Here is a 27174-nt window from a genome sequence, read left to right on the forward strand (position 1 = left end):
TAATATTTTTTGTTACTGCTATAATGTCATAAAACCATTTTATCTTCAGAAGAGTAGCTGAGACTGCAAAATAATTAACTGCATATTTACTACGTTAATTACATTTCAGGTATGAGCCAAACAATTCAAAAACCTCACCTCGCCACTGCTGCTGTGCTGTATACTGACCGATTCTAGGGCAACTGTTTGTCATAAATGTGCTGTTCTTTGTGCCATTAACATTTACGGCCTGCACATTAGAGCTTTAACTATCTAAAGTCGTGTTGAAACTGTTTACATAAAAACTTCTGTAAATTTCTCAGATTAGATTTTCTTTCCTGGCAGCCTAGGCAAGGCTAAGTTACGGCCGTACATAATATAAATATTGAATATCTTATCTCAGAGAGGTAAATATTTGTTCTCTTGTTTTATTGAGTCGGTGATCATTTTCTCTTTTTTCAGTTGATGTACCAAATCAATTCCTTCCTTCATTTGAAGAAAGAGTTCTTTCATTCTCCTGTAAACATTTGACACAGCAGAATGAAGAATTCAGTTCTGTTCAGATAATGATGATGGACAATATTTCACTTTCTCACATAGCTCTCTCATCTCTGTTTTCTCCAGACTGCCAGCTCCAACTGTAGCAAACACAAGTCGATGACTGAGAACTCCGCCTCCCATGATGGACAAGAAAAGTGGTGTGTGCCATAAACAGTCTCCTTGCTTTTCACTTGCTGTGTCACATATAAGATTTTTCAGATTTTTCTACCACCGTAAGAACAGAAACGAGTCATGTGGAATCATTTTCATTCAGTATCTGACATAAAGGGTTAGATATTTAACTTCCTGTTTCTGTATGTGACTAAAAGCAGCTAACAGTTTATTTCCTTCAGGTGATAACTGCCCCCCTGTCTCATGCTGTATTCATAAGTTGACACAGCGTGAGCAGCATTCTGCATGCTGATTAGTTTGTTTTGGCGCAATCACTGCATGATAATTACTTCCCAGTAAGTGATATGGTTTTACATAATGAAGCACCATGTGTGCAGCACAGTGCAGCCTGTCAGTACAAGTGGATGAAAAGGAATAATAATGCTGGGTGATAATGTGCTATTTGGTTCATGTTCATTTGTCAAGTAATTGCATATATGAATCAATTTTAGCTGTATAATTTCAGCTATTAATATTATTGCTGTTGTTATTTGGTATAGTAGGAGAAGGAGCAGTGATCGATTGATTGAATTAATGATTTTTATGTTAATGCCTTACAGCCAACGGCTTTCAGACCAAGGCCAGTGAGGGCGGTGTTCAGAGGAAGCAGCTGCCCTACTCAGTGGAGACTCCCTATGGCTTCCACTTGGACCTGGATTTCCTCAAGTATGTGGACGATATTGAAAAAGGCAACACCATCAAAAGGGTCCACATCCAGCGCAGGGTCAAGGGCCCTCCCAAGTTCAGCACACTACCCAGAAATTTCAGCCTCCCTGGGAATGGAGCTAGGCCTGCGTCTAAGGAAAATGATAGCACATGGTCCGGGACGTCCACCTTGGGACCCAAGCCTAAATCACGGGTGACAGAGGTCCAACAAATCTTTGACTTCAGGGCAAGTGAAGGGGGAACTTCCGGCCAGAGCATCAGGGGGACAACCAGTCAGGGAAGTGGTTATGTTTCAGCTAAGCCCAGAGATGAAGTGGGTGCAGGGGCTCGAGGTGTCGAAGAAAAAGCCGTGGGAATTCAAAGTCGGCCGAACCTGCTTCGAGCATCGAGCATGCCGATCACCCTACAGCAACGCAAAGGCTCTGACTCAAGCAGTCCAGACCGTATTGTGGGAACACCAGAAAATGGCTCAACAGAGAACATGTTCCGTGCTTCGCCGGACATAACAGAAAGACGATGTGTTCCCCAGGACCGAACAGGGCTTCACCAGCAGATCACAGTGGCACTGAAGCGGGTCAGAGAGCTGGAGGAGCAGGTCAAAACCATCCCCGAACTGAAGGCTCAGATCTGCTCGCTGAGGGAGGAGAGGGAGCAGCTACTGCTTCAGCTCAAAGCTCGGACCCAAACACAGATTTCCACGTCACCCTCAACAATAGCCCCAAGTTCTGATGCTGGGACACACACTCAGCCACCAGGACATAGACCCTTAGAGGGGCTCAACTTAGCTCTGATGACTCAGCCGACTGGTGTGACAGAGAAAAGTAGAGTGTTACAAAAAGAGAGAGAGAGTTCCTTGCCACATGGTAAAATGGGTGGGTTGTCAGCACAAGAATCAGAGAGACAAACACGGCCATCTGAAAAATCCGACAAACAAATCGAGAGTCCACTGGAGCATGCAGCGCAAAAGCTATCGCGGGACATAGCAGGGCAAGAATTAACATCACTTAGGATGGCTATAAAAGATGCAGGGAGTAGCAATATTCAAAATGGTAATGCAGAAAAAGTAAGAAAGGGTATTGAAGACCCAGACAGTCTGCAGATGCTGCAGGAGAAGCTAATGACACTGGAGACTAAACTTACTCAGGCTAGCGGAGAGCTGGAGAGAACCAATAGTCTTTTGAAAGAACAAATAGAAGAGAACAAAGTAAAAGAGGAGAGAATACTACAACTGAGCGAGGGAGTGAGAGTGGAGATTTGTACTACAGAGGCACACAGCAGACCAAGAAGAGAGAGCATTGATACAGGAACAGAGACAGAGAGAGTAGATTTTGCCAACCAAGAGACAGAGACAGAATCACCGGGTACAGTAGATCAGGGTACAGATACAGATAGAATCTGTGTTGAAGTTTGTGTACCTACAGCAAGGACTGTAAGTATAGATCAGATAACAGAACCCGAAGTCGACACACACGACCAGGCAACAGACAGAGAGGCAGAGGTAACCGCACTGAGCCCACCAAGACCCAGAGCCAACAGCATGGAACGGGGCACAGTAACTGAGAGGATTGCCACTCAGGATCAAATGACTGAGACGCCAGTGGCTGAAAGGGTGAACCAAGTCACAGAGACAGAAGGTGAGACAGTGACAGATCATCCACAGAGACCAAGAGCCAGCAGTGTAGACCGAGGGACAGAGACAGAGAGGGTGGACACTGTGGACAGGGTGACAGAGACAGAGGTAGCTCAGAGGACTGACCAGCAGACAGAGACGGAGACAGAGAGACGTCAGGACAACAATCCAGCCAGAGAAGCAGAGGCAGAGAGTCAAGTAAGAGAAAGTGCAAGCAGCGAAAGAGTAGAAGATGTTGACAGTGTGGTCAGTGAAAGAGTGGACGACAAGGAAGCAAATGAAAGGATTCAAAGAGTTAGTGAAAGTGTAGTCATGAAAGTTGTCACAGAGAGTTCAGCTGCAGTTCTACAAAGTCTACTTGAACAAACTGCAGTTTCAGACATAGTAAGTCAGAATGAAGGGTGTACCAGTCCACTTGCTGCAACAGGAGAAATTAAAGAATCTAAGATTGAAGTAAGTATTGCACAGACTGACTCAGAGTTAAAAGAAATTATACATCCAAAGACAGAAATTATTGAAACAAAGCAGATCATCCTGGAGAATGTAGAAAAGAAACAAACACCAGAGGGTGAGATTGTGTGTGCAACAATCAAAGACACTGTGGTCACTGACAGGGTTGTAGTCGCAGCAGAGGATGCAGCTGTGAAGAGTGTAGTTCCTGTAAGACCTCAGAGAGGCCGCAAGTCCTCAGCAGAGGGACAGACGTCACCTCCTCAACTCCAGGCTGCGTCTGTGCGTCCTCGTAGGGGATCCGGTGAAACCGAAGCCCAGCAACCCCTGACAAAGCCCCTGCTCCAAGCACAAGTACAGGACACACCTCAGCTTGAGGCTCAATCCCCAACACAACTCTCAGAGCCACAGGTAAAACATGAAGCCCCATCTGAGGATAAGAGCCAAGCAAAGAAGCCTACAGGTGAGGTTAGTAAGGAAAAATCACAACCTCAGGCTGAGACTCAGAGCCCATCTCCAGGGTCCAGTGCAGCCCAAACCCGTCCCAAATCAATTCAAGCCCAGTCTCACTCTCAAAGTTCTGCAACTCGACGGAACTCAAAAGAGCTTAAAGCACCACAGAGGGGCTCCACTGTATCACAACCTCCAAGTCGTGGGGGAGAAGCCCAAACCCGGCCAACTCGTCAGGGGTCAAGTGATGTGCAACTTCAGTCTCAGGGCTCCCGCAGAAGTTCCAGTGAGACTCAACCCCCTCACAAAGATGCCAGCGAGACACCATCCCTGCGCAGAGGCTCCAGTGAAACAGCCCAGCGTCGTGGTTCAAGGGAAGTCCAGGCCTCCGGTCGCGACACTGGTGAGGCCCAGCCTCCTCGCAGAGGCTCGAGTGAGTCACCAACCTCGCCTGCAGCTTTGGGCCAAGTCGTAACCCGGTTAACAGGGCTTCTGGGGGAGCAGTGGGCACAGCTGGGGAGCAGCTCTGGCACTCAACAGATGGCTAGCCAGCAGGAGAGCCCCAGCACACAGAAACAGACAGCAGGCAAAAGAGCAGAGGCAGGAAAAGGAGCAACAGCCAAGCCTGCAGGGAAAGTAGTCCCTGTAGCAACAACAGGGAAACCAGCAGGGAAACCTGGTCCTTCCAAAATGAGCTCTATTCAGAGTCAACTGGTCAGCTCCCTCAGTGTCCTCTCTGCCTTCTACTCACCAGCCCAGAAAGCTGCTGCTGCCAGCAAACAGCAAGAACAAGGTAGGCCTGTGGTTCACTTAGGACCCCACGGTTTATACTGTACACACAACCTTTCATCAGTCTGCCACATACCTGCTAACCTATTTGTAAAAGACTCAATGAGCTGAATCCATCCCACTCCATATTCACTGAAATGATCCTTTTACAGCTCATAATCTCTATGCCACTTAATTACAACATGTCGTCTCTTATGTCTGCCATGATTAATGTGGACATGTACAACTCAGTAGAATAAAATCTCTCCCTTGAATAAGAGGACCTACAGGAGCAAGCCAAACATTGCCAGAATGGTTTGACAGATTTTATGTGGTGTCTTTTGTACACAGCCTTGTAGTAGTTTGGGTAGAGCTCTCAGCCGTGCATATCAGCACTCCTCTCAGCCGATGTAGGACACAGAGTGTTACTATCAAACTGACAACAAGGTGTTGTATTTATAGCAAGCTGGTCTGCCTCATAGCGACTGTGGTTTCTTTTCATTGCAATCTGAAACCATACTGGTCATATTCTATTATTTACAAATACCACGCAGATATTCTGTCAAATCAAGCCTTTTGGTGCTTCTATCAATAGTACTATATGAACTCAGAGACTACTGTGTGCATAATTCATTAGATATGCAACACTGGCACTGGGGAAGGAATGAAAGGTACTGCTTGACTTTTCAGGATGCTTCCTTGGACTTGATGTGTGTTTCTCTGCACAGGATTCAATGCTAAATATAACTGTATAGCCATATGGATAATCACTTGAATCCCAACTCCCTGACTGTTGAGACAGCATAACACAAGACAACACTGACCGTTGGCTGTGACTACATCAGACATCAGTTTGATCAGCTTAAGTAGAAAGAAAAAATGAAATATAGTCTTCTAGGTACTTAATTATCTGGTACGTTGCCAGTAGTCTAATGACTCAGAGTGATAGGGACTTTATGATTTAGTGTATCCGCCCATTAATACTCTCCCCATTATTTTCAGTGGTCTTCCTGAAAGGGAAATGTCTGCCTTGCCTTCTACTTCACATCTTTGTTTGGTATATTTTCTTCTTTGATTTCCACCAATCTACTCATCTCTAGCAGCTCATTCTCAATCTTCTTTAACATTACAGAGACAAAGGCTTTAATTCAGCAGGTCACATCCCTACTTCATCTAAAAGAAAAAAATCAGTTTGCACAACAGGCAAGTATGAAAAAAGCAGGCGTGAGTAATGTTTTATATTTATACCTGCTTTGAATTACAATAACATTAGTGTAACAGGTAAATTAATAACATTAATCTGTTAAAAACTGTAGAACCGCATCATATATTGGTGTCTATTTGCAATATATGCAGTTCCAAAGATACAGTAACTACTGACTGTCATGTAAGAGGATGGGAATACACACATTACTAAGCACTGGTGAAATTACATGGTTTGATGACCTCCAAGAACACATAAAATTTCCCATAGTATAGACACACACACACTCATACAGGGACGTGCACATATTGTATACGTACAAGCACTTACTTACAGTACACAGTTGAATGAACACTGAAGCAGAGGCCTTCACACATGCACACGCACACACACACACACACACACACGCGCATCAAACAGGCGATTTATTTCTTCCCTCCCTTGATGTCACAGTGTTCTGTTTCTGGCACAGGAGCTAAAGTACAGAATCACTCTGCTATCACACACATATTTTATGTTCAGAGTTCATTTTAAGTTCAGTGTTGGAAGTACAGTATACAAGAGTGCTTTTAAGTGCTTTGTGTGTGTGCCTATAAATACATATACATTTATATATATATATATACACACACACACACACACACACACACACACACACACACACACACACACACACACACACACACACACACACACACACGTGTGTGTTCTCACAAGACTGGCACTGTTTCTTTGGAGTTGTTGTCTAAATCTTTGACATCTGAGATTCCCAGCCTGACTGCTTCAACCTCAAATTGCACTAGTATTCATCTTGGAAACATATTGGAAACAAAAACCATTGCTATCACATTGCGAACTCTTATGCACCTGAGTCATCAGAGACTAGAGTTAAGCTTTGGAGATTTGTACGGATGAGTGAAGTATCTCTGACAAAGTGAGGGAAGGTTAAATCTCACCATTGTTTTATTATTTAGAGGTTAGTCAGAGGATGTATTCAAAATGCCAAATATATGCTAAACCTCCCCTGCGGTCTGCTGCTATCTCCTGAGATACTGGATCTAAAAGCATCATTCTTCTTAGATGGTGGTCGCTGGGATCTTTTCAGCCAGTGAATCTTTGGCTCAAAGCCACATCCTTATGTCCTTGCATAAAACATTACAGAGCCTCTAGACCATGTCTGCTGTCAGGCACAACTAAGACAGCCGTACTGGGCTTAGAGCCAAGGGGAGTCAGCAAAGGAGCCCATGCAGAATCAATTATTGGGTCATTACTTACATAAGTGGGCCTGACAATGTCAAGGTTGTATGTTGTCAATAAGCCGTATAATCTTGACCTGCGTACATTGCCCTGAAAATATTTTGTATGGTCCTGAACTACATCTGCAGAGACAAAATTACTGTAATTGCCATTTGATTTGGTCACTATTCGTAGCACACTATTTTTAAATCTAATTTTCATCATCATTACACTTGCATATTCATTAAATAGTCACTGTTAAATACTCATGTTAACTATCTTTTTCCAGGCACGCTTATGAGGAAAAGTCATTTTTCTCTCACAGTTTTCTTTATATGGAGTATACAGATGTGGCCCATGCGTCCCCTTTCTCTGCCAACACAGGGATTCCACAGCATTTGATGAGCTATACTTGCTTGTAATTGCAGCCAGAGGTTCTTCAATATCATACAGGCTGAAAATGCTCTGACATTAATACATAGACGTCGAGGACACACAGAAACAAGTAGGCAAACACATGCAATAGCATGAGCAAGTACAGTCAACATGTGCAAACTATTACTGTCTGGCTACCATTACCAGTATAATGTACTGCTTTTATTTATTGCCTGGAGACTTTCAACTTAACTACAGTACAAACTACTCATGCTTGAGGAAAGTGCATTGCCTCGTCATAAATGCTATATCTTTAAAGAGTAGCAACAGTGGCTGCACACAGTATCTGTACAGTATCTGTAGGTGGGTAGACAAGCTTTTATAGAGGCTGTTCAATCACAGAGCTAGTTGTTACAGTAATGTTTACATTTATAGATGGGTGATGAATTAAAGAGAAATAAAACTACCGTACATGAGTCTTAGTAAGGTGTTGTGACAAACAAGAGCTACCAGAGCAACTTCAGTGCTCCTTCGCATTGACTCACAAAGTTTCTAGAATTTTACTGGAGGGATGACCCACATTCTTCCCTCATTTGGTCGGTCCAAAATCCCCTGTAGGTGTTCAGTTGGATTTAGATTTGGTAAGTGTGAACTTAATCATGTAGGTGGCAGAGCTTAAAGTGCTCATATGAGGCACTGACAAAATCAGGCTGTATTTTGTGTTTAGGTATAAGGACTGTGAGTTTTTGTATCACATTAATTTATTAATTGTGATTCATTAATCACACAGACAATACAAAAACGCATACACACCCAAATTCCACTGAAGTCTAATTAATTTTTCTTTTCCTCCCTTTTCTTTTTAATCTCTCTGTCTATCTCTCTCTCTCGTCTTCCAGGTCTCAAATCTATTATGAAGAAAAATGGTGTTGCTGACAAGCAGGGGAATAAGGGAGCCAAGAAAAACCTGAAGTTTGTTGGGGTGAATGGAGGGTAAAATCTTCTTTTTTTAATCTCTAAGTGATTAATAGGTTTATGTGGGCTGCAGTGTGTTTTTGTGCATTTTTATTAGTGTCTTTGCATGTTATATGACTCTTTATTTCTACAGGGGAATTTTACCCTTAGACGTATTTGTGGACATAACAGCAGAGTAACTACATGTAACATTCTATTTTCTTCAGATTTAACCACAAAATTACAGAATTACATATCTTCACTTTTCTGAGTTGTCAGATTTAATTGTGCAAAGTGGCGAGTTTGTCACGTAAAAATACCTGGATATTTTGCTGTGAAAGAAGCTACAGTGGCAGCAATCAATTACCATTTTTGTGGCTATTTAAATCCAAGTGGTCAAACACTCAATAAAAGCACAGAATACATTTCATGTACACATAAAGTATAGCCAACCAATCTTTTCCTCATAAATGTATACTGTACGCCTCATTGGATTTTCAAGCAGTAATATTCATCAATATATCCAACCTGTTTTTTTTTAGTACAAATTACTTGTTAGAAAAATGTAGGCTGATAGTCACAGATCCTCAGGCTACATAATTGTTGAGGTCCATTCATATCAAAGGGTCTATCAATTCAACGTGAATAAACCGCCTATTTGTTAACGATGAGGCATTCACTTTTTAATTATCTTTCAGTTGTCTGAGTATCACAGCTTCGTCATTGTTCACCTGAGCGCGACCACACTAACTGTGAACTAAATGCAGCTGTGTCTCACACATGTACTTTATGCTGTTAGTCATCAGAGCCCAAGCATTTGAAGTGCACACTGCCCTGAATTTGACCTCACTTCTGCTGGATGTGTGTGCATATGAATATGTGTTACACATTGTGTGAGGTGTGTGTGCATATTTCTCTCGATGTTCATGATACCTCAGTGCTTTGCGCAAGTGTGCTTATGCCAGTATTTGAAGGCACTGGATGCACTGTGGGTTTGTGTTGTGTGTTGTGTGTTGCATGTGTGTTGCATGAGTGTGTGTGTGTGTGTGTGTGTGTGTGTGTGTGTGTGTGTGTGTGTGTGAGTGTGTGTGTGTGTATTTAAACTGATGAATTTTAAGAAAGCAGATGGTAGTGGTTGGAAGAACAAAGGTATGTATCTAGGCAGGGAGATTATGCTTTCTGGCTCGTCTGATATGGTTACGTGGCTGGCGCTGCAGTTATAACATGAAGCACCTGTATACACACTGACACTCACATGTGTTTTTGCAACTCATGAGGACATTGTACTGACTGACAAAAATTCCCTGGATGCTTTCCCTAACCTTAAACTATAACCTCGGCTAGCCCTAAAACCATTTGCCTAAACTAAGTGTGAAGCTAACTTTAACCAGAAACCAAAGTAGCCCCAAAATGAAGATTGACATTGACACATTCGTAGACATTTAAAAGATATACACAGCTGCACACACACATCCACACATAGTAATTACCTCAGTTGTGCACACGGCTTGACACTGATCTATTCTCTTTCAAAGCTACAGCAACCAAGACCAAGACCTTTGTCTGCTTTTTCTTTGGCGCAACTTTTTCATCTTAGATTGTTTTGTGCGCGTGCGTGTGTGTGTGTGTGTGTGTGTGTGTGTGTGTGTGTGTGTGTGTGCGTGTGTGCATGCCAGTCCTAATGGCAAGGCTACCTAATATAGTCATTCCAAACCACAAGCCACAAGATAAATGTACAGGCAATTTACAGGATGAGAAAGTGGAAAAAATATTCATACTACACAAAATTGTATTTAATTTTTACAGACATTCCTCTAACTTTTTTCCTCTTTTGTTATTGAGAATTAGCAGGTATGTTTTTTCATCTTCAGACAACTCAAATTATTCAAATAATATTCAAATAAAACTGGGGAAAAAAAACAAAATCATTCTCTAGTGGGCATGGTCATAAACCAAAGATCACTTTATAATAAGGGGTCATGAGCCAGAAAGGTTTGGAGCCACCAATGTAATGAATTCTAGGAGTAAAAAAATACAAAAATAATAGAGTAACTTTAATAATTTAATAGAAAAAAAGCTATAGAACTCTTAAACATTTATTTTCTCTTCTTTTAGCCAGTAGAATAATATAAAAAAAATAATACAAAATGTCTTGTGTCCATGTACATATTTCTTTCTTGTTTTCTTTATGCATCATGTCCAGTATTCCTCATCAGTTGTTACTGAAATACCTGGATGATATTACCTCCTGCATTTCAAGTAAAAGGCTGCCATTAGGAGATTCGTTTTATTCTCACATTTCTGTTCTAACATTCCTGAGCGTCACTGTTTTATGACCTGCCCGCCTTTGCTTTGTTTTTTCAGATCAGTGTTGTGATGAGGTCTATTCCTCCCTCGCTGTTTTAGAATGATCTGCAAACATATCCATTCTCCAGAACAAATAGCAAATTATCAGTGGTATTGCAAAGAGCTGTCCAAGGATGGTCCTTTTGCGTTTTGGAACCCCTGTTAATAAATATCTCCCACTTTCTATGTTACACTGCTCAATTCCAAACTAAATTGAGCAGATGTTATTTATAACAAGACAAATGTCAGACAACAATATTTTCTCTGACTATCTTTAGGCTTCTGCCCGCACCAGGAAGTGGGCTGCTGTTTGTATTTCTTCTCTTTGGATGTTCTACCCTGTCTTTGCTCTCCCTTGAGCTCCTCTGGAATCCAGGGAATGTTGTGGCCCCTGAACGCTTCTTGTGGTGTCTCCGTGTGTGTATGCGTGTGTGTATGCGTGTGTGTATGCGTGTGTGTGTGTGTGTGTGTGTGTGTGTGTGTGTGTGTGTGTGCATGTGTGGTGTGTGTGTCTACAAATAAGCATGAATCGGTGGCATTCAGTATAATACTTATCTGATCACTGGCCTCACAGAAGTGCCTTCATGATACACCCCAATGATCACCCACCTTCCCAACCACACACACACACACACACACACACACACACACACACACACACACACAAACTGGCATTCTAAATATATCTTCAGCCTTCCTCAATGAACAAGGTTGTGTTTTGTTAAAAGGTTTCATATGTGAATGTGCAAACACACCTATGGATTTTTATGTATATGTTTGAAGGATATTTTGTTTATTTGGCCAAAGGTTGCACTAGACAAGCATCTTCTTCATGTAACATCTGAGGTCTAGAGGGAAATGACCTGTTAGTATTTATCTAGCCTTGACCAAAGTTTACTTTACTGGTTTCATATTAGTTTTAGCTGCTTAGGTGTTTCATTGATGTGGCTGCTTGTGTACATGTCCAATTTTTATATACATGTTTACTTTTAGTGAATAAACATAAGTTAAATCTTTTGAAGGCCATCTGTAATAACTTTTAAATTAACTTTTGTTTAGCTAGGAGTGCCACCTCCAGTCCTTGGAAACAGGACAGAGGGACACAGCTTCACCACAGAAGGCATAATTTGGATGATTTTGGAGTCTATGCTGAAATTAGTGCATATGCGCATTTGTTTGTGTCTTCTTCCAGCTATGAGACGACATCCAGCGAAGAGTCCAGTGGAGATGAGAAGTCAAAGGTGGAGGCGGAGGAGGAAGACAGCTCAGAGCAGGAGGGGGAGAAGGAAAAGGAGAAGGAGCCTCAGCCACCAGAGAAGCCTGAGGAGGCAGCAGAGATCCAGGGAAAGGATGCAGAGGTCTCAGCTGAGGGAGGAGGTGCTGTGGCTGAAGAGAAGGAGGGTGAGAGAGGTCTGCTGGATCCAGAGAGCAGCCTGGAGCTGCAGGAGGAGCAAGCTGAACGGTGAGTCATGCAGCAAAGCTTATATTATAGCCTCGCATTAAATGGCACTGTAGCTAGCAGTTTATGCATGTAGCCACCACCATAGCTTATGTGTGCCTCCTCAGAAATATAACTAGTCATGTGTGATGTACTTCAGATAACTCCCACAGTGTCCAAGTGCCTGTTAAGGCTGCAAGCAGTTTGTCAGAGCACAACACTAATTTAACAAGGATATCCCATCACTCAGATACAAATACATGGCTTGATTGAGCTCAGATGTTTTGTTATTTTGATTTAATTTCCATATAATAAACAAATATATAGGATTGAACAAATGGTATTATAGTTACAATCAGATGACCAAACACATTGAGGAACTAAGAGGAGTGCCTAATAAATAACCAATTATACTAACTCGAGTTATCAAGAAGCATATGGGTCTACTGTATGTAAATGAGACATAATAATATTTTTGACAACATATTATTTTTTTTTTATTATTTCCATCTGATCAAATGTTTACATATGGAATATATATTCCCAAAAATACTCATAAAAGGATATGATATTTAATATTTATATTGACAGTGTCATATTTTAATTAGGCTCATTAAGACATTAAGAAGAGCAGGTTATAATATTATGTAATAACCATCTGTGGAGGTTCTACCATAGCTGTGTAGTGTGTGGACATGAATAATAATATCAATCTTCAACTTCTGTTGTGTCTGTTGATTAATGTTGTTCATAAAACTAGCTTATAGGTGCACATAAGTGGACTTAAGTGTTGCATGTAGTGCATGAATATGCACTTAAGTGCTCAAGACTGCTATTGTGGATACTGGGCCAGACCCATCATCTCTAACATATATTTACATATATACGAAGCTGCAATTGCTGCTCTCTATCACAGTAAATGAAAGAACGTAGACATGGCGACTGTACATAATAGTTTCATATTCAGTAATGAAACAAGATGGACCCTCTCACCATCATCACTGAGTGACAGAATGTACTATGAGCAATGTAATTAAAGCACGATACAACCAGCTCCTGTACAATACACCCATGAAGATGACAGCGATGTCGGGAGGGCACAAGTGAGTGCTTTGTTTTGTGTCCAGCTGCAGCCCACATACTTTGTCTGGGACAGGTGCTGAATGATGCTTCAATATATAGTAGGCCTCACACACACACACACACACACACACACACACACACACACACACACACACACACACACACACACACACAGACATACAGAAATCCAATTAACACACACTCATACCTACTTTGCTCTCATACATCCCTGCTTCCCTTTTAATATCTTGCAGACTCACTGCCACACTCACACACTATAAGCCACACACACACACACACACACACACACACACACACACACACACACACACACACACACACACACACACACTTTGTTCCACATACACTTCAATGTAAGCTTCACACACAGACACAACTTTCTCCTACACACTTAAGTATAAACTGCTCTCACTCTAATCGAGGTCTCAGACAGACACGCAGACACATATTCACACCTCATTCCCTGACGTGCAAGGGATCTGGGACAATAAGCAAATAGCTGGCAGTGTTGTCCTCCCTGTCACTGAATGATCACTTATCTGTCTTAGATATGTGGACAGGGCTGAGGGCTGCAGGGCCAAATAGTAGATGGGGCCTCCGGGAGAAAGTAGGAGTTATATTAAGCCATCACTCAGCACCGGTCGGATCATTCTTATGTGTTTGTGTGCCTGTGCCTGTGCTTGTGCACGTGTGTGCGTGTGTGTGTGTGTGTGTGTGTGTGTGTGTGTTATAGCTGGAGGACACACAGTGGTACGGTACACATTGTGACCTAGCCAGGCTTAGAGCTGCAAGAGATGTATAGTATGACTGATTGTGATGGACAAGCAGTATGAGCTGGCCAGTGAATCAGTGTAAACTGTTACCATCAAGGTTTGCATGTGCTATCAATGTGTCAGACTGTTAACTGATGTGTGTGTGTGTGTGTGTGTGTGTGTGTGTGTGTGTGTGTGTGAGCTGTGCAAGACCTGCAAGGCATCTTTTATCTTTTGTTTTCATCCCAGACAGAATTTACACAAGAACCAAAGTAGCTGTCTCTTGGCCATATGTTATCCAGACTTGATGGTATTTCCATCTTAAACCTGAAAAAGCAGTAAAGAAAAACAATGGAAAGAACAGATGTGGAAAAATGTTTTAAAATATGACTAAGATGGGCCACAAACCGGTGCTCTTTACTGTGTTGTCTGGTCTTTGTTTACAGGGAGAAAGTTGACAAAGGATTTATAGATGCTTGCCTCTATGTAAAGGACCGTATGGAAGAGGTTTCATCCCCAGATAAAGAAATGGTAAGGATACTTCAAAGTTGTTCACAGTGAATCTCTGTATTTATGTAAATCCATACCGATTTGCCTGAAAAGTTAATGTTCATATTTATTGATCTATCCTCCAGGCTTTTGTAACATGTATCTTTTTTTTATGCTGTAAAAATGATGCCCTCACATCTTTCTAAATTTAGCTTCTGAAACAGAATAAAAAACTATTTTTGTTTAGGGAAAATGCTTCACGTTCTTTCTTGATGTTCTGATGGAGCTTTTCGACTTCAATAAATAGGATAATGTGGAGTAATGTGGTTTACAGTGCTTTTCCTCTGACTGAAAATGGAAACTACTCAACAACCCAATCAGAAAAACTGATGTTCTGGGAACAATAAAATTGCTGCCACAGGCGGCTTTTTCATTTATATCTTTTATCTTCTTCCTCTCTGTGCAGCGTCAGGTTTTAGTGGTGCTCTACCAGGAGTGGTTCAGGGTCTCCAGTCAGAAAGACTCACAGGCCGATACCGTCACATTATACCTGCGACAAGTGGGATTGACCACGCCCACTCTCCTGCCGTATGTTGTCAATTTGACAGATGGAAATGGGAACATGGCCCTCCACTACAGCGTGTCGCACTCAAACTTCCCTGTGGTCAAACTGCTGCTGGATACTGGTGAGATGCAAACACACACAGCTGCACTCACAGCTGGATTTACACATGAGCATAAAGACATTCATTTTAAAGTAAAGGCAAGATATTGGCTAGATTAGGTAACCCTGCATGAAATGTCTCTTACTCACTGTGTGCGTGTGTGTGTGTGTGTGTGTGTGTGTGTGTGTGTGTGTGTGTGTGTTTGTTCAGGTCTATGTGAAACAGATAACGTGAACAAGGCAGGCTATACTCCAGTGATGCTCGCTGCCCTAACAGCTGCTGACAGCCCTGATGATCTGGAGGTGGCACAACAACTGCTGAGACTGGGGGACGTCAATGCACGCTCCAGACAGGTATCATACAGTATATGCTCACACCTAGTAATGGCTTCCCAGATATGGCTATAGAAGTGACTAAATGTCAAGGGACTGACTGTACTGTATGAGGTGTTGTTGTTGTTGTCAAGGAAGTTGTATTGCAGGCAGAGTAAGTATGGGAATTTAATAAATCCTCCGGGGAAATCAGGGAATGCTGGGACATTTTTATAAGTGGGTCACTTTATAGCAATACACATAACATCTGCTGTTTTCTCTCATTTAGTGGAAAACAAACAGAACTGATAAACAACAAGAAATGGCAGTTTTAGGCCACACAAGCATACTGAGGTCACAGGAGCTCACAAGTTTTGTCTGTTGTAGTCACCTCATATATCTCTTAATATCCCCCCTCAGACATGCCCTCTCACTGTTTGCTTGTAATTTCCAACGTTCCTCGCTCTCGTTTTCTAGGCAGGTCAGACGGCACTTATGCTTGCAGTGAGCCACGGCCGTGTTGCCATGGTGAAGCTGCTCCTGAGCTGCGGCGCCGATGTAAATGCCCAGGACCGCGAGGGATCTACAGCCCTGATGTGCGCCAGTGAACACGGACACACGCACATCGCTCGTCTGCTGCTAGAGACGGGCCGCTGTGACTCCGGCCTCAGAGATAAGGTACAGTATGGTGTTATGCTGTAAAGTTTAAATTACACTGTCGACTGGACTGTTGCAGAATCAAGATGTTTCACCTCTCATCCATTCAACGTGAGATCCCCTCTGAATGTGTTGTCCCCTCCCCAAGTGACGTCCCGTCCAGTCTGACATATAAGATCTTGTTCAGATTGTCCGTGCTCTCTCTCTCTAGGATTTGTGCAAATTTCTCCTCATAATACTTTCTTTTCTTTTATTGTAATTTGACATAAATTAACACATTTATTGGCTTTCACCAATGTACATATCTATACTTTGCATTAAGTGTTTATGCACTGATGTTTAAGCATGCAGTCCCATGGGTCATTGCCTTAGTGTGCGCCAGGTTTAAAATACATCACATCACATCTCAACCAGACCTGTGTTTAAACACTACATATAGAAAACTACAAAGTCAAATCAAGAGGTGCCCCCTGTAGGGAAAAACATGGCTTCAATATGGGTTCATCTCTAACCGCAACAGAAGCTAATTTAAACATAGATCAAGTAGCAAGAGAGACTGTGTGTGCTGTCTTTGGCTTAATTTTGTAAAGGTTAATTCCTTACAGAGATGTCAGGGATCACTGCTTCATATCAACAGGTACTTATTTGCTGCTTGTGCTACACAAGTGGTCACACGGCTCCTAGTGCCTGACTCACACAGTGTAGAATGTGTCACTAGATATTATGCTACCCCTGCCTTCAGCTTCAGCTTGACAGTAAAGGTAGGTACAGCCATACAATGGCTGGTGCGTGGCCTAGACATAGTAGACTGATTGATTCCTCTAGACTGTTGATTTTCCTGTGCATTCTGTCAGTGGACTTTTGTGAAACACTGTTGCAACACTGCCGCTGCTGTTCATATAACATTCTTTAAGCCCCACCTCCACACCTGCATCCACCTGTGGGCTCTGATTCTAGTTTCCAAAGGATTCGACTTTCGCTAGTCCCAATTCCACAAAACCTGTCCGCCTCATCCTATAAATCAACCATATGCCTCTGGTAGATTATTTGCTGTGTGACTCTATGACACATGAGCACACACTATATTTAGGAGCAGTGAGGGGCAAACATCATCTACAAACTGAGGAAATAAGCAGCTCTGGTAAGCCATTTTGAATTAAATGCAAGCAAGTCAGACAGTTTCTTTAACAGGTTGATGAAATTTACACAGAGTATAATACAGAGCATTCACACTGTTCTGAGACATCTGCGTCCCCATGAGACAAGATGTCTCTCTCAGTGTGCAGCCTTGTCTGCTCTAGTTTGCCGTAATATCTAATCTGTAGTCTTAGATGAAAAGAATAAATGGATAAAACACAGAGACAACCGGTGAGAGTGATGCAGGAAGTTACAAACATCGTTAAAGAACATTGCCAGTTTACTCAGCCGTGAACATTTATAGCTGTGTGTCTTAACCGGTGTCTCACTGTCGAGCACACAACCCCTTGAAACTTTAAAGAGATGAGCTTGCAAGAGATTCCATTCTTTAGAGGTGTGTTGGCAGGAAGAATGTTATCCACAGGGTACAGATATCAGTCCTCTTATTTTGGTTATTACAGGTTGGATGGTATCATATGACATATGTGGCATAAGCTAAAGTATTAGCATAGAACACCAGAGCAAATGATTCACTGGTGTCAGTGCTCTTAGCTATTAAGAGTGACCAATAGACAGAAAGGTTTGGTGCAATATATATTAAAATTGCTTTAATATGAAGGACAAAAAAAAAAGAAGCTTGGCAGTCATATTACTGTATATAACAACTAGTGCACATACAAGTAAATGCTGAGAACAGGCCACTGATAAAGGGTTTATGATTGAGGATATTGACGATAAATATATACAGTCCTCTATACCACAAGTCTTTTGGACAGTTACATCCAGTCTTTGTGTTTCACTTAATAAATAAATAAAGTGATGGACACTACATTAAAGTGCCAAGTTCCACTTTTAATTATAGGTTTATGTAAGAATTGAAATAACTGTGTGCAAGATATAGGCCTTTTAATGCACAATTCCCAAATTGTACAGATTTTAAAATAATTGGACACTTGGCTACTAAATGTTTCATGGGCAGCCCTGTGTCATTTCAAAGTTAGTTCATGCATAAAAGAGCTCACACTTAGCTCGGAGTTGACTGAGAGCTGAGAGTTGCCATTTAGATTGAGGAGGAGCTGAGGAGTAAAGAGGTGACTGTGCAAATGAAGAAGATAATAATGAGGCTAAAAACAAGCATACATCTATCAGAGAGATATCAAAGGAAGCTGGTTTGTCAAAATCAATACTTGGGTATGTTCTAAGAAAACAGGTGTGCACAAGATCCAAACCTCAGTAAACCTCGGAAACAGAAAGGCCATGCTGCAGTTCTCAAAAACATACAAAAGGAAAGTTGTGGAACAAAGTTCTGTGGACTGATGAAAAAAACTGTCAGTCAAAATGATCAAGTTTGGAATGTGTGGAAAAAAAAAAGGTACAGCTCGTGACCCAAAGCCACCACCTCATCTGTCAAACATGGTGCTGGTTCCGTTATGACTTCCTGCTGTGTGGCTGCCAAATGAACTGGCACACTTGCATTTATTGATTATTTCACTGCTGATGGAAGCAACAGGATGGATGCAGGGGTGTACAGGAGCACTCTATTGCTCAGATTCAGCCTAATGGATCAAAACACATTAGACAACATTTCATCATTCAGCAGGACAACGACCCTAAACATACGGCCAAAGCAACCAAAGAACTTCTCAGGGTGATATATCCTGGACTGGCTGAGTCAATCAGCTGATCTTAATCTGATTTAGGGCAGAGAGGCAGAGACTAAAGGATCCCACAACTAGAGAGAGTTGAGGGTGGGTGCTGTGGAGGCCTGGGAAAGGATCACTAGGCAAGATACAAAGTGTGATGGTGTCTATGGGTCAAAGACCATCTTTATCATTCCTATTACTTTTGATTCTTTTAATTCAAATTGAATGTGCTGAAGCAAAGAGCCTGAACTACCAAAAAAACTGCCCAAATATTAAATAAAATTGCAGTATATGTGGTATCATAGCCTCAGAAAGGAGTTTGAATATACTTATATTAAATAACAAAATTTGATATTTTGTATGCCTTGGAACATTTCTTCCATTTCCCTTTCATGACATCCTACAAAACCTCCCCAGGCTTATGATTTAACTGTGGCTTATTACACAGGCAATTTCTGCATGATGCAAAGAAGCTTACCAGTATATTATTATAGTGTTAGTGGCACATTCTGATGTGTAATTTTGGAAGTGAATTATTAGATCAGATTTACAGAAATGCAACACATCATAATCTCTACCGTGTTTTGAGAAAGGCAAAATGCTGACAGATGCTTAACCCAGCTCTGTAGCAGGGTAACTGCACCATATACCTATGTACTGTAATGTGTAGTCGCTAGAGAAAGAACAACACAACACTGCCACTGTCAGGATAAGAACAGTCACTGCAATGTCTTTAATATGAAAACTAACATCTATATCTCTCTGTTTTCCCTCAGAATAATCAGACAGCACTGTCGGTGGCAGAAGGAGCCTCTCAACAAGAAATAGTTGACCTTCTGAAGGCCAACACTGAGACCCAGGCCCCCGAGCCACCGTCTACCACAGGCCTAATCTGAGCCAGGCTGACCCTGTTTACTCTTCCAAACCACTTTCAGCTTGCCGACTCCGACCTTCCCACTTCAAGACCCTCTGCACACCAACAATGAGGGGGAAAAGCTGAAACACATACACTGTGACACCATACAGGACATACTCTGTTTGACCAGTGGAAAAAGTGGTTATGCTCTGTTTACCATGGAATTATGGGAGCTCACATGCAAAACCTCTGTGACTGTGGAGTTTCCTGCAATGAACGCCCACATTTTTCTTCCATGTCTCTGCCAACATGCCCCGTGGGTGTTAATGGATATGCTGCATCAACCTCTCAGTGGACAGAAAAACAAAGGGGGCTGGTCAGATTGATGATAAGACATTGCCATAGTGACAAGTGTGATTGACAGGAAGTTACATAGGGGACAGAGTGAGAATATATATATATCTATATATATCTTTACATAGATATATATATATATCTATATATATGTGGTGAATGAAGAGATACTCTGACGAACTGCTGCTTCTTATCATCAAACTAGCTTGTCAAGCAAAATACTAAGCACATGATCTACCTTTCAAATATATAATATTAAATATGACATGATGTCTATTTTTTTCTTTTATGTCATTGACATCATCCTTTTCATATTTGGACATAAGCCATTATTGAGAACATAGTATGTAGAATGTTATTCTAACAGATTATAATCATATACAAACACAGAAACTGTATTTTCTATTGCACTTTTTTTTATTGTTTGTGTACAGTAAATCGTCCATCTCTCTAATATCAGTTTCCAGAAGAAACTATATCTCCAAAAGTATAAATTACAACGTGACTTAATAGAGTAGAATTTTTGATCTAATTTCCCATGATTCAGTGGATCTTTGGCATCATTCAGTGTATTGTTTTTGACAGAGTCATGTTCTTCACATCTGCCATGGGTGATCATCATCTGTGAAATATTGAAAAACAAATGGTTTAGTTTGAGATAAAATGTTTCTGTTGGATACAGGAGAAATGATTTTTATAACCAGAATATAACCAGAAAAAAGAAAGACAAAAGTCTTCTAATAAGAAGATTGTTCTGTTCAGAAGGTGCTGCATGCAAATACATAGTTACTCCCCCTGCTGGTTGTCTTATAGTACTAAACAACAGTATGTTGTAATACTGTCTGTTCTCATGATTAACATCTCTCTCCCTCTCTTTCTCTCCCTCTCTCCGCCTCAATCTCCGTCCCCCAGTTCAAATATAATGTATGTCTTGTTCGTCTGCCTGTTTCAAATCAAATCATGTATGCAACTGCTACAAAATGCACAATGAATGTCAGGCTGGCTGTGACACATTCCAAGAAAAAAATGTAGCAAGTAGCAAGTCTAACTGTACTGGCATGGATCATGGGACTAACAGAGACATAAGCTGTCAGTGGGTATAGCAGATATAGCCATGTATGACAAAAGATATTAATCAATGATAAAATCCCGAACACAAAGATCAGATTTGCCTATTTTCAAATTGCTAACACTAGTTCATCCTGTCTCTGTCTCCAGGCATTCATATCATCCCAGAGCAGGGGTATTATTTTTGTTATCAGTCTAAGAAGCAATATAAATGGAATACTATCTTTTCAGTCAAACACTAGCTAAGGTGAGTGGCTTTTGTCTCGCCTTAATCAGATGATAGTCCTATATTAGAGGAGATGTGAGGAGAGTGGCCTTTTTCTCCTGTTTACCACAGAGCTACACCCATATTCTTAAAGTATCTTAAAGCAGGAGTACTGCTCTGATGAAATTGTTTACAATTCAACATTTCCCCCTCGGTGACCACTGCAGGTGTCAAACAGGTTAGTAAGTTTACAAGAAACAAAAGGGATCAATAATTTTACCTGTATACGTGCGACTGATGGTGATCTCTGGCTATTATGACAGCACTCTTGTCAGAGAACCACTCTTTATATGTGATCTTTGAATGGAGTAAAGCTAGTTTTCTAGGGTCACTGAAGGTGGAATTTAAAAAGGGGAATACCACTCAATTTAACAACTGCCATATGTGTGGTCTATGACAGTCCAGTCTGCATTTACAGGTAGAAGATAAGTCACTTTCTACAGAAGCAAGTCTCCAGACAACCAGTCAAATCTCTGACCTTTGATCACAATAAACTCTTTTTTTCTTTCTAACCGACAAACCTGCCATCTCAGTTCCTATTACTTATCAGTTGCTCACAAATTTTATTTTGGCTGGTTCCCAGATTTATTGTTTTTCTCCAAATCATTCTAAAATGATATTTCCCTGCCTCTGTAGTGCTGTCTTGTAAGCTATCTGTTTACTGCAGTATGGTCTGACCACTGATCCTGCACCAGTACTCTCATTCCAGGACACTTTATAAATATGGGTGCTTACATGGGACTATGTAGATTGACATGAAGATAGACTTATTATATGAAGTATCCTATTATATAGTCATGGCTGCATTTACTCAGCAACAATGAGAATTTTTCAACAGTGGCTTAGTAATCAGATCATCATCATTTGTTGAGTCACAAAGTAGCACAGATTCGTTAAACATTGAGGCTGCGTTTACACATGATCAGCAAATCTGAATTTTCACTGTGTAGTACATCTGATCATCATTGGTTGTCCATATATTAAGGGACACAAATGAGAGTCTGTGTAGTGTCCCATAACACAGACAGCTAAAGGGTGATCTGATCTGTGCTGCAACAAGTATCTGGTGTATCTGGTCTTCCGTGCCTGTGTATTAAGTCTTAAATCGCATCCATATGTTTAATCCAGTGTGACCCAGATGTAATAAGGTTTCATAACTGGCTAAACACCAAAGACCTGAAATCAAATCTGTTTCACATGGGGTTAAATATATATTTTATCTGTTTCTGTAAATCCAGCCAAATACATGTAAATACAGTATTGTGAAGAGTATATAACAAGTATTGTCTGACAGTTTGCTCTAAAATTATATTAAGTATTTATTCCAAATGCTATATTTTTTACCATATATAGTATACTTATGTATGCATGGACAAATATTCCAGTGATTCTGTTGGAGGGGACTTTGGATGAGTAGAAATTATGCTGAGTGTCCCTGATGATGTGATTATTTGACTTAACATTGGGTGGCTGGGTGGTACAGTAAATGTGTGATTTGATGAGGTAGTGGACTGTCATGTGCCCTTTAATGCTACCTTTGACATTTCTGGGAAAATTATGAAGCAGATCCGACACTGGTCTAAGCTATAAGGGCAACGTCTCCTTTGTTTGAATACCCGTCTGAAAATCTGAGACTGTGTACATGACAGAGTCAAACATAAAAACCTGTACCTCTCTGTAATATTCCATGTACAACAGGCTTGTATGTTACGAACCAGAGAACTACTTCTAAATAAAGAAATATTAAGATTTAAAACCTATTTAATGCCTGTTTCATGTTGTCCTATCATTTCCAATTCAGCTGAAGAATTCTCCTTCTTATGCTAAATTGATAGACAGGTCTTTAGATACTGAGACTGACTCTAGAAAAAATACTAAATATACCTTATTCATGTTTTTTGATGTAGTAAATTGTTTGTTTGCAACAATAGCAGCGGTAAACAGAAAGTTAATTTAGTGCCAAATCATGACAGAAGTTATCTCAGGGAACCTTTCATATATAGCAGGTCTGGACCATACTCCTTATGATCATGGGCGTAGGTTTGCATACGGACAGTAGAGACATGACCCTACCAATATTTTGGGAGGACAGAATTGTCCTGACCAATATGTGTGTGAACTCATTTGCAGTGAAATCATTCCAATGTGCCATCCAAGAGGGTACGTCTCCAAGACAACCGATTTAGGCATGGTATCATTTCATTGACTGATTGACTTTATGCCTTACTATACTATGTCGTTTTTATGACTTTTTATGCCTTAATATACTATGACATTTTTATGACTTTTTATGACTTACGATACTGTGACGTTTTTATGTCTTACTATACTATGACATTTGAAGACTTACTATACTATGACGTTTTTATGACTTTTTATGCCTTACTATACTATGACTTTTTTATGTCATGCTATGATATGACATTTTTATGACTTTTAATGCCTTACTATAGTATGACCTCGAAATTACTTTTTATGCCTCACTATACTATTACTTTTTTATGACGTTTTTATGCCTTTTTATGGCTTACTATATGGCAACTTCTTAATTTCTTTTCATGCCTTACTATACTATGACATTTTTATGACTTTTTATGCCTTACTATACTATGATGTTTTTATGTCATGCTATAATATGACGTTTTTATACCTTTTTATGCCTTACTATACTATGACTTTTTAATTACTTTTTATGCCTTACTATACTATGACGTTTTTATGGCTTTTTATGCCTTACTATACTATTACTTTTTTATGACCTTTTTATGACTTTTTATGCCTTACTATACTATGACATTTTGATGGCTTACTATACTATGACATTTTGATGGCTTACTATACTATGACATTTTGATGGCTTACTATACTATGACATTTTGATGGCTTACTATACTATGACATTTTGATGGCTTACTATACTATGACATTTTGATGGCTTACTATACTATGACATTTTGATGGCTTACTATACTATGACATTTTGATGGCTTACTATACTATGACATTTTGATGGCTTACTATACTATGACATTTTGATGGCTTACTATACTATGACATTTTGATGGCTTACTATACTATGACATTTTGATGGCTTACTATACTATGACATTTTGATGGCTTACTATACTATGACATTTTGATGGCTTACTATACTATGACATTTTGATGGCTTACTATACTATGACATTTTGATGGCTTACTATACTATGACATTTTGATGGCTTACTATACTATGACATTTTGATGGCTTACTATACTATGACATTTTGATGGCTTACTATACTATGACATTTTGATGGCTTACTATACTATGACATTTTGATGGCTTACTATACTATGACATTTTGATGGCTTACTATACTATGACATTTTGATGGCTTACTATACTATGACATTTTGATGGCTTACTATACTATGACATTTTGATGGCTTACTATACTATGACATTTTGATGGCTTACTATACTATGACATTTTGATGGCTTACTATACTATGACATTTTGATGGCTTACTATACTATGACATTTTGATGGCTTACTATACTATGACATTTTGATGGCTTACTATACTATGACATTTTGATGGCTTACTATACTATGACATTTTGATGGCTTACTATACTATGACATTTTGATGGCTTACTATACTATGACATTTTGATGGCTTACTATACTATGACATTTTGATGGCTTACTATACTATGACATTTTGATGGCTTACTATACTATGACATTTTGATGGCTTACTATACTATGACATTTTGATGGCTTACTATACTATGACATTTTGATGGCTTACTATACTATGACATTTTGATGGCTTACTATACTATGACATTTTGATGGCTTACTATACTATGACATTTTGATGGCTTACTATACTATGACATTTTGATGGCTTACTATACTATGACATTTTGATGGCTTACTATACTATGACATTTTGATGGCTTACTATACTATGACATTTTGATGGCTTACTATACTATGACATTTTGATGGCTTACTATACTATGACATTTTGATGGCTTACTATACTATGACATTTTGATGGCTTACTATACTATGACATTTTGATGGCTTACTATACTATGACATTTTGATGGCTTACTATACTATGACATTTTGATGGCTTACTATACTATGACATTTTGATGGCTTACTATACTATGACATTTTGATGGCTTACTATACTATGACATTTTGATGGCTTACTATACTATGACATTTTGATGGCTTACTATACTATGACATTTTGATGGCTTACTATACTATGACATTTTGATGGCTTACTATACTATGACATTTTGATGGCTTACTATACTATGACATTTTGATGGCTTACTATACTATGACATTTTGATGGCTTACTATACTATGACATTTTGATGGCTTACTATACTATGACATTTTGATGGCTTACTATACTATGACATTTTGATGGCTTACTATACTATGACATTTTGATGGCTTACTATACTATGACATTTTGATGGCTTACTATACTATGACATTTTGATGGCTTACTATACTATGACATTTTGATGGCTTACTATACTATGACATTTTGATGGCTTACTATACTATGACATTTTGATGGCTTACTATACTATGACATTTTGATGGCTTACTATACTATGACATTTTGATGGCTTACTATACTATGACATTTTGATGGCTTACTATACTATGACATTTTGATGGCTTACTATACTATGACATTTTGATGGCTTACTATACTATGACATTTTGATGGCTTACTATACTATGACATTTTGATGGCTTACTATACTATGACATTTTGATGGCTTACTATACTATGACATTTTGATGGCTTACTATACTATGACATTTTGATGGCTTACTATACTATGACATTTTGATGGCTTACTATACTATGACATTTTGATGGCTTACTATACTATGACATTTTGATGGCTTACTATACTATGACATTTTGATGGCTTACTATACTATGACATTTTGATGGCTTACTATACTATGACATTTTGATGGCTTACTATACTATGACATTTTGATGGCTTACTATACTATGACATTTTGATGGCTTACTATACTATGACATTTTGATGGCTTACTATACTATGACATTTTGATGGCTTACTATACTATGACATTTTGATGGCTTACTATACTATGACATTTTGATGGCTTACTATACTATGACATTTTGATGGCTTACTATACTATGACATTTTGATGGCTTACTATACTATGACATTTTGATGGCTTACTATACTATGACATTTTGATGGCTTACTATACTATGACATTTTGATGGCTTACTATACTATGACATTTTGATGGCTTACTATACTATGACATTTTGATGGCTTACTATACTATGACATTTTGATGGCTTACTATACTATGACGTTTTATGCCTTACTATACTACGGCGTTTTTATGCCTTACTATACTATGAAATTTTGATGGCTTATAATACTATGAAGTTTTTATGACTTTTTATGCCCTACTATACTGTGACTTTTTTATGACTTTTTTATGCCATATTATACTATGATCTTTTTATGACTTTTTATGCCTTACTATACTATGACATTTTGATGGCTTACTATACTATGACATTTTGATGCCTTACTATACCATGACGTTTTTATGCCTTACTATACTATGATATTTTTA

At 39.7% G+C, this 27174-nt stretch overlaps 1 protein-coding gene across 1 annotated transcript; it reads left to right on the forward strand.

Moving 5' to 3' along the window:
• The first annotated feature begins 658 nt into the window (after positions 1–658).
• On the forward strand, positions 659–23225 carry kank4 (KN motif and ankyrin repeat domains 4). Its single transcript, XM_022765957.1, has 10 exons — positions 659–677; positions 1251–4679; positions 8369–8462; positions 10272–10274; positions 11962–12231; positions 14510–14594; positions 15019–15238; positions 15428–15570; positions 16006–16206; positions 19742–23225. Exons 1-10 carry the CDS (start codon positions 659–661, stop codon positions 19859–19861), a joined length of 4584 nt encoding a protein of 1527 aa, XP_022621678.1. The 3' UTR covers positions 19862–23225.
• The last annotated feature ends 3949 nt before the right edge of the window (positions 23226–27174 follow it).

The sequence above is a fragment of the Seriola dumerili genome, unplaced genomic scaffold, assembly GCF_002260705.1.
Source record: "Seriola dumerili isolate Sdu_G_001 unplaced genomic scaffold, Sdu_1.0 BDQW01000002.1, whole genome shotgun sequence".
NCBI classification, from domain to species: Eukaryota; Metazoa; Chordata; class Actinopteri; order Carangiformes; family Carangidae; genus Seriola; species Seriola dumerili.

Excerpts from the sequence above, each read along its gene's own strand:
- kank4 (XM_022765957.1), top strand. Across the intron at positions 12,232-14,509 it reads CAGGAGGAGCAAGCTGAACG|GGAGAAAGTTGACAAAGGAT; the intron begins GTGAGTCATGCA and ends CTTTGTTTACAG. Across the intron at positions 15,571-16,005 it reads TCAATGCACGCTCCAGACAG|GCAGGTCAGACGGCACTTAT; the intron begins GTATCATACAGT and ends CTCGTTTTCTAG.